At 37.5% G+C, this 9,561-nt stretch overlaps 1 protein-coding gene across 2 annotated transcripts; it reads left to right on the forward strand.

Annotated features, from left to right (window-relative positions):
- Positions 1-402: 402 nt before the first annotated feature.
- On the forward strand, positions 403-2,055 carry LOC128246468 (uncharacterized). Of its 2 annotated transcripts, none has more exons than XM_052964686.1 (3): positions 403-473; positions 880-1,066; positions 1,185-2,055. In XM_052964686.1, exons 2-3 carry the CDS (start codon positions 883-885, stop codon positions 1,895-1,897), a joined length of 897 nt encoding a protein of 298 aa, XP_052820646.1. In that variant the 5' UTR covers positions 403-473; positions 880-882; the 3' UTR covers positions 1,898-2,055. The 2 variants fall into 2 exon arrangements, with proteins under 2 accessions (XP_052820646.1, XP_052820645.1); XM_052964685.1 differs by lacking the exon at positions 403-473 and adding an exon at positions 574-675.
- Positions 2,056-9,561: the final 7,506 nt, after the last annotated feature.

Consider the following 9,561-nt stretch of genomic DNA (forward strand, 5'->3'; position numbering starts at 1 on the left):
GACAGACATTGATAAAATACTGATGGTTGAATCTGGTATTCGTAGAGGCGTGTCACAGATCTCTCATCGTTATCAAAAAGCAAACAATCCGTACGTGGAAGATTATGATCAATCACAACCGAGAAAATTTCTACAATATCTAGACGCAAATAATCTTTACGGATGGGCTATGGTTCAACCCCTACCGATAGGTGACTTTGCATTTATGAAAGAGATAGAGATTGAAACTTTCGATGTTATGTCGATCCCAGAAAATGCAGACAGCGGTTACATCCTAAAAGTGTCTTTATTGTATCCACAAGACCTCCATGATGAGCATAATTATCTTCCCCTAGCTCCCGAGAAGAAAACCATTTCCGACGAACAACTATCACCGTACGCCTGACAACTACTGAGAAAATTAAATGGACGCTCTGAAAATGAGCCCGTTCCTAATCGAGGCAAGGTGGAGAAACTGCTGACCTCTCTGGAGGGTAAAGACCATTATGTCTTACATTATAGAAACTTACAGCTTTATCTCAGTTTGGGCATGAAATTGAAAGAAGTACACTAAAATTCAGACAAGAGCCGTGGATGAAAACGTATATCGATCTTAACACGGAAATGCGAAAAAGGGCCAATTCAACTTTTCAGAAAAATTTCTACAAGCTAATGAACGTCTCTGTATTTGGCAAAGTGAGTCGATCGTATTAATTTTGTAAAGCATTATTCCCTACCATCTAGACTTATTTCAGTTTACACACATGACATTGTTTTTGTTTTTTTGTTGTTATTGCTCGTATGTGCATGCGTGCGTGCGTGCATGCATGCGTGCGTGCGTGCGTGCGTACGTGTATGTGTGTGTGTTTCCTGTTTTTTAAATTGGAAAATATATTGCAGACCATGGAGAACGTCAGACTTCACAAGGACATTGAACTGGTTCATACAGAAAAGAGACTACAAAAGGTCACTGCCAAAGCTACCTATAAGCACACCATCATCTTCAGCGAGAATCTAGTCGCGGTAGAGCTACATAAGGCAAAGGTTGCCCTATTTAAACCGATTTACTCAGGTTTTTGCATACTTGGTACGTGTTCCCTCTGAATATTTAGTTTACATAACATTTTTCAAATTTTAACTTAAAAGTCGATAGGCTTTTATGAAGACGATTATTTTTATATATATTGAACTTTTTCTTTTTTCAGACCTGAGCAAATGCCTGATGTACTACTTTTGGTATAATTATATCAAACGAAGGTATGGGAACGTGAAATTATGTTTAACCGACATAGACAGCCTTTTATTCTCATGCCAAACGGAAGACCTATATCATGACATGAAGACGTCGGCGGAGTATTTCGGCACTTCGGACTATCCCGAGGAGCATTTCCTCCATAGTGATCGTAATAGAAAAGCCTTAGGAAAAATGGAGGACGAGACGAATGGGAAACCTATTGCGGAATTTGTCGGACTTCGATCTAAGATGTATAGTTTCACATGTGATGGAGATGAATTTAAAAGAGCGAAGGGTATTTCCAAAGTGACAGTAAAAAGGAACTTAAAACACGAATTTTATAAGAATACTTTTTTCAATGAAACGGCAATGATCTCTTCCATGACTGCTCTTAGGAGCCATAAACATAAACTGTTTGGTGAGACGATTCAGAAACAGGGACTCTCCGCTTTCGATGATAAACGGTATCTCTTAAACGCGGTAGACAGTTACGCCTATGGACATTACAAAATTAAGCACGATACATCGAACAATCACGATAGTGCTAGTGCGGAGAATGAATGGGAACAAATATGTAATATTGCTGAGGAATTCGAACACGAGTTCAACGATAATTTTAATGTATTGTCTGAACGTGCATTCACGATTAACGACATGAAAATTACACCCTTACTTAAAAAGTAATGTCTACACATTTATTAAAGTGATACAATTATCCGTAAACAGTCTTTAAATAACTAAACGCAATGGTTGAATAAATAGATGTTAAGTTTAATAAGGTATTTCGTACTTTTTAAAAAAAAATCAATCATGAACGCATTAAATAAAAAAAGTTAAGGTTTTACAGATAAACTTTGGTCTATTATGTTAATGAATGCGTATGAATTAAATTGTAATAGATGTATATACCGTAATAAATTGTATTTAAATAACGTATTTTCTGTTTACATTCCCCCATGCTTAAATACAACGAGTCAATGTTGTTTTCAATTTATTATTAAATAATATGTTAACATATTGTTATGAAGTTCATATACAATATCATCTGCTTAAAAAAAAATTGAATAGCGGAAACACACATCTGATTACAGTATAGTTCATTACTGGTACACTGATCATAGGCTTTAGTCATACTAACCACAACAAAGTGATCATTCGAATCCAAATTGATAGAATCAAATACATTTAGAAATTCGTGAAAAGAATAGCCTTGAAGTCTTTTACGAAGAAACAAAATACAATAGAGACCGCATATGGTCGAGCTATCACTTTGAATCTGATTACGATTTATCCGTAAATCAACATTACGACTGGTTAACTAACGTCGGAAATATTCGCTATTCTGATCCGGTGATTTACCCTAACTATCAAAAAAATCCAACTGTCCACTTTTGCCAATGAAAAAAGCGCACCAATGTCGTCCTTATTTAGAGTGGATGTCAGTGTTAGCTATAAATCCAAACGGTGATTGAGGAATGTCTCTAGGAAATCTGTCGGCGGCATAAACACCAATGATCCTCCCATTTAGAACAGAATCGCACTGTATCATACACTTGAGCTGCGGCGTATCCAGTATGGGATGATAATATCTCGCTCTCTGTTGATTTCAAAATACCCAGGACCTTCGCTGTATGCAATGCAGCTCATCGATTCAGTATAAGCAGTTAATAAATAACATTAACTTAATAAAATAATATAATTATACGTCATAAACGAGTCTTTAAAATACCAATATATGCGCATTTAATGTAAAGACAATACATTGTATAAGTATAATAAATAAAACTCACCACTTAACGGAGTCTTGAAGACAACATCTAATCGTACGTTCCCCGTTTTCACAAGGGACAAATACTCCCCGTGGTGGGAGAAGTCGGGTTCAATCTGGAATACGAACAATGCAGAACCGCCTTCAAAATGCCCTCTGCTTAATTGATTACCCTCATCGTGTCCCCACTTTCCGTTTGAAAGTAGTAAGTTGTTATAGGCACGTATGAACGACGCTCCTTTCGTGAGGTTAAAGTCCAACTTAAGCGGGTTTCCTCCTACGGGTAAACCATCGCAATACACGGCTATTTTCTGAATAGAACAGTTCTCAAAATTGAACGGATTAGTCTTATAATCCCAGCTCACCGCCTTACTTTTCACAAACCCCATGATCAGCTTGTTTGGACGTCTCTCTTGAAACATGTTATCCCAGCTGTACGTGGTGGATCCGGTTGCGATGCTTACGCTTTTTACTTCAACCTTATCCTATGGATAAAGCGCATTCTGATTCTCAAGAATCTTAGAGTGGCCGTATATAACGACGGGATTCACCCTTATCTTTCTGGCGAGAATGTAAATGTCTTCTACCGACACGCGATATTCCGTAGCATCTCCGGCCACTATACAGAAATTATTAGAACTTCTGTATAGCTTAATTTTTACGTCTACCTGGTTCACCAGATATGAAGACATGGAAAATATGTCGTGGAATATAGGCCCTTGTAGTTCGACAGACTTGGAAGACTCCATCAGCTTGGCTCTTTCAAAAAGTCCGGTGTTGAACCCTTTCGGATCTGTGACATCGGCAAACTGAATAATATAGCTTACATGAATATTGTATAGAATGGATTTTTTTTATTTAGCATAAAGTCGTTATAATATAATTTTAAATAGATACTATAAAAAACACTTGCTAACATTGGCAGTGTCCATCGCAAAAATTTGCGAAGTGAGATGACTCGTTGCAGCGTCTGACCCATAATTTGTTACTGTTTGTATGTACGCTCTGTAGGGATTATAGTTGCAAGTAAACGTGGCTTTGTTTTGAAGAGTTACCTCTACCGTCAAAAACAGCGCTTGAAGAAACAAATTGGCGGGTCCCACTTTATCTACCGTGAGCTCCCCGGTGGACGTCCCGTCTAACTTCTCTAGCTTACACTTCACATAGATCTGCGAATTTTTCAGGTCAAGATAATCCATAGAACTTTGCCCGCTGATTCTAAACTCAAAGGGGCTATCACCGGCGGTCTGTGACATAGGCCGAATTTCATCATTATAAACATTTGTCACGCTTGTTTGCGTGCTCGCGAGATCAAATAAGGACAATTCCGACACCAGTCCTTCTCTAAATTTCTCTTCATTAAACACAGACATTCTCAATTTATTTCAAATATATCCTTTCCGCCAAATCGTCGCTTTGATCCCTTCTTTGTTAATTTCTTTCTCGAATGCAACTTTGTATTGCCTGTCCTACGTCGTTGACGTTTGGCTCCTTTATGAGTTTTTTTCTTGTTCTCTTACGCTTGATACCTTGATGCCGTGACGACGCTGATGACTAAATAATTTCTGCCACACTCGCCGGATTTTTATCCTCCCTCTCAAGCTCGGACTTAGCCTGTGCTGCGGTTTGCTCTGCCGGTAATACCGCTTTAATAGTATACGGTTCACGGCTTGTCGTTGTGGATTCGTCTATAGGAATAACTGATGCACTCCTTCCATCCCCTATCTGATTCAATGATGCTTTCCCACTACTCACACGATTAAAAAAATCCACCCACTTTTGCGGATTTGGAACGTATAATTTCATTATGAGCGCTATTGTTACATAAAAACTGATACTGCTTTAAATAAAGCGTTAGGTGTAACGGCGATACTATGTCTGTCGCATGCGATCCATCTCCTAGCTTTATGAAGATTTGAAATTCTCTCAATTCTGTTCGAGATACAGGTAAATAATACGGCGCATCAAACGTATATTCCCATCCGTTCTTCACGTTTTTTTTCTAGCCGCCTCAACAGGGGTTGTTCCACCAAAAACGATACTTTCTTTGCAAATATCGGAGTTAACGTAAATCGCTTTCGCCTCCTTAGTTTTCGTTGTTAGGCTCGCATTAAATTCTAAAAGCGCTACCTTCCAGCTACGTTTCAAGGATAAAGGTAAATTCAAATGAACTTTGAATCTATATGCCTGGTTATCCGAAAAATACATATCACTTTCGTCACTTTGTATGTATAAATATCGCTCAATAATGTTTATGTCGTACCAGCGGAGACGTCTTTAACATCATCCGCATCTACCCAGCTGTTAAATGTTTTTGGGAAACCTTGCCACTCCACAAAATACCGAAGTTTCCTGTTCTTTTTCTTTTTTTAAGGATATGTTCAATGAACCACAAACTGTTTTCGTCTTTGTTTACCTTTAGAAGTTCGCTAGTGTAAAACAATCCTTTAATACTATCATCTTTCAAGTCTTTTAGCCTATACATGGGGATACCTTGTTTAAGAATCGCTCCGGTGACTTTAAACACCTCTGATGTGTACTGTTCCTGATAGGCTCGTTGAAAAGGTTGTTTGGTAAAGCTAATTCGCACGAGATCCCCTTTTTTAAGCTGAAAACTAGGTTTAGGTATTGGCTTGCGCGACTTTTTCAAATACATACGCGCCCACACATCAGCCTCGTTGTCTTTGTTAACATCATCCGGTGATAAACCCTTCAATCCACGATGGGGGTAGTATTATACCTCGCGACAACATTCTTAAAATCATCAATGTATCTATAGGATCTGTTATGTCTCATCATCCGATACAATTTTTCTTTTAACGTTCGTTGGACCCTCTCTACATAGTTACTTTTGGGAGGGTTATTTGTGGTGAAAAAGTCAATGTTTTCCTTTTTCATGGCCTTTCTAAACCACTGGTTTGAAAACTCACTGCCTTTGTCCTCGCGAATCTTTCCAATTTTAGCTGGAGAAATATCCTTCGAAATTTCCTCCATAGCGCTTAAAACCTCTTTTGCGGTCTTCCTTTTTAGTGGTTGCACCCAAAACCTTCTCGATAGTATGTCAATTGCACAAAGCAGATATCGAACGTCATCATTCTGCTCGGCTAGGTTAAACACCGACAAAAGATCTATATCTAACTGCTCACCGATGGCTGACACACGTACATTTGCTGTCTTAAATTTATGACGTCTCGGCCTCTGGAGAGAATAGGCGTCCTGATCATTTAACCATTGTTTAACGTACTTCTTCGTAAAAATTCCAGGATGCTTTTGCTTAATCGCGTCAAACAGCTAGCTTCTGAGGTCCAGCAAATGCGGCAGGGTTTCTACTGTTGAAATAAAACCGTCGTAAAATATCACCCCTTTCTGTGTCAGCCATGTTCAACGGTACAATGATGATATTGCTGACTTATATCCCAGTTATATACGGAGTCAATGACCAGCAGAGCTTGTAAGGTATGTATCTAATATAAGCGTCTCTATCGCGCGTAAAGCGAAATCGGAGTACGCAGAAGTTAATTAAAACATTCCATGTTTTACACATCCATTTTATGTTCATTTGAATATTATAAACTGTAGGTAGCAAAATTATGTATAACTATAAAGTCATGTTTTCAACTTCGTTCAACGCTCACTTTTATTGGCTGTAAGAAGCGATGTCGTTAAGTACATACACCTGTGTGTCATTAAAATACTTGCGGTTAATACGGCGTCAGAGTGTCTGTTTAAGCCCTTTCAACAAACAGGAAACAGTCATTAAACTTGTCATTGGATTATCACAAATATGTTATTAATGAGCTTGACTATCTCTTAAAGTACCTACGCTTCGTTTCATCCATTATAAATCACGTTGTTTAGTACGAACACCTGCGTGTCATTAAAAATTTTGTGGTTTTATCAGCGTCGAGATGTCTGAACGTACTCCTTTCAAGACAGGAAACTATGTCATTATATTATGAATACGTAATTAATAAGCTTTGTTATCTTTATAGTGACAACGCTTCGTTTTATCTATTATAAACCTCGATGTTGTTTGCATTGTTAAGGGTAGACGCTTTCCCACAACCATTAAAAATAATAAATGAGGTTGGTTTTAGTCAACGTTGCATTTTTGCGGTATTTTCAATCGCGTGTAAGTTTTAATTTTTGAAGTTCAAATGTTAAGGGTAAATTTCCATATTGTACTCTTCTTAGTTTAATCACCTTTTTGATAAACCTAGATACATTTAATGTGTTATCTTTTACAAACCACTCTGAAATGTACATGTGTTTTCTATAACATATCAACACTCATCAAGTTTATTTCATTAATTACATTATAGACATGTGTATAACATATGTACTCATGATAATATGATGAGTTCCATACAAGATTTGTGTACCCCCATTTTATTTTTGCATAGGATATTGCTCATCCGACAATCCTCATCGCCTGTCAATTCCTCATACTGCGGCTTTTCTGACTCCTCCGATAACTGCTTTGAAGCTTTAAGTTGCTTTTGCAGTTTCGTATTATCGCTTGTCAACCTAAAAACATGAGTTTTCAGTATTTGCGTTTCACTAAACAAACTCAACACTTAACTTTGTTTATTAATCACTTGCGATTGCAAGTCTACGACATCCGACTTGAGTTTATTACATTGATCACGCAATGTCTGCCGTGATGTTTTCTCCCCTCCAGCTCTTGCGCTAACATCTGTCGTGAATATTTCACGTCTGCTATCTCTTTTGTTAAAACAGCGATCTTATTCTGAAAATAAATTTTATGGCATCAGGACTAATAAAAACACGGTGCTGCTCTAAATATGACGATTTTAATTAATCTTTTAATATATTTGATAAAAAGTATATATTAAAATTAACTTAACACGTAAAAAAACAAAACATGAACAACAACCACCCTGCAATTCACACATCATCCAGCTGTTTGACATTTGCTGATCATCATAAATGCGTCTAGAAAAGTCTAGAAAATCGTTCATAAACCTATCAGCCATTTTCAAAGAGCGTGTTATAACAGGCTATAAAAATGTACAGTTTATATACCAGACGATGCGAGCATGGAAGTTTTCCAAAGTGAAGTTGGGAGCTCTCAACCTGAAGTAAACTACTTCCTTGAGGTGTTAGGAGATCCTGAGGCTTGTATCGTCGACATGTTTGAGCTATTTGGTTTAGCTTTTCTAGTTTTCGCTTTCGACTTTCTAAGGTGCGAAAAGTTAAATGACGAGCTTAACAGTTTTCTAAGCCGTTCAAATCCATGGACACAATTTGCAACGCTAAACAGATTGCAACTGATGTCGTGGTCGATGGGAGATTATGTTACGACTTTTTCTAGACTACTCCATCAACATTTCCATGCAAAGGCAGCGACAGCGTCCAAACGAAGAAAGGCATTGACCGCTTCCAAAACGGATTTAAACAAAAATAACGTTCAAAGTGATTTATAAAACAATTGGACATTTCGAGCAATAATACATATCATGTTCTTTCGTATGACTGTATATGTTGATATATATCCTATGTTGGTTTGTTTTTTCTAAATAAAATATAATTATAAACCTAAACTTTTGTTTATCTAAACGAATTGAAAAATAGTTGTCTGTGAGAACGTTTTTTGGAAATAACAGTTAACATACACTTATGGGTTAAGTACAATTAGTTATAAACATATTTAAGTTTATACTGCGTTAATACATTTAACCAAGTGTATAAGCTATATGATCTAAGGTAAGCGACTCTACTATGTGTTAAACAAAATCGGAGTATGCAGTTGCCTCCCCTGGTATAGCGCTCGTCATGTATGACAATATACACCCCACCTCTAGGGTTAAGGTTGAGGTTCAGGACTCTAGTAAGGGTTAGCTCGACTACGTCACACGTATACCATGGTTTAAGTGGCTCTTTTCCCCAGGTGGCTTTTAGCCCCGGGTGGCTTTTAGCCCCCAGGTGGCTTTTGGCCCCAGGTGGCTTTTGGTCCCAGGTGGTTTTAGCCCCAAGTGGCTTTCGGCCCCAGGTGGCTTTTCCCCAAATTTCTACACTACTGGTCAGCTCAGAAAACAACGTTTATAGAGTGTGCATTATCGATAAAATATGGTTATTCCATCCTGCAGGATATTCGGCTGCTCCATAATAAAATGGTACTTAAGTTTGCAAAAGTCAAGAGTTGCAAACACAAAGTCGAGATCATTAGTGATTATTATATTCAAAAAAGTATGCCTTAGGCCATAGTAAATCATTTTTACTTTAGCACGCACCATTAACTTCTTAAGAATGTGGCGCTAGGGTGCATTAAAACGGTGATTATTTTGAAATTTGATAACATATTTACTCTAATGTGTGGTGTAAACAAATAAGTGCAAAACTGAGTTAATGTCAATTCGCTATTGCCCATAACGTTCTGTTCATTCTCGTTGAAGACACATGATCCAGATTCATTGCAAACTTCAAACAAGTAGTCTATGACTGTACAGAATGCATTTCAAATAAAGACAAATAATTGCTTAAATGTTGCCCAACTGTTAATGAAGATAATTATATGAAAAACTACAGAAACAAGCTCAGAAGCCAAACGTTTAAACAT

This window comes from Mya arenaria, chromosome 9 (assembly GCF_026914265.1).
Source record: "Mya arenaria isolate MELC-2E11 chromosome 9, ASM2691426v1".
Classification (NCBI taxonomy): Eukaryota; Metazoa; Mollusca; class Bivalvia; order Myida; family Myidae; genus Mya; species Mya arenaria.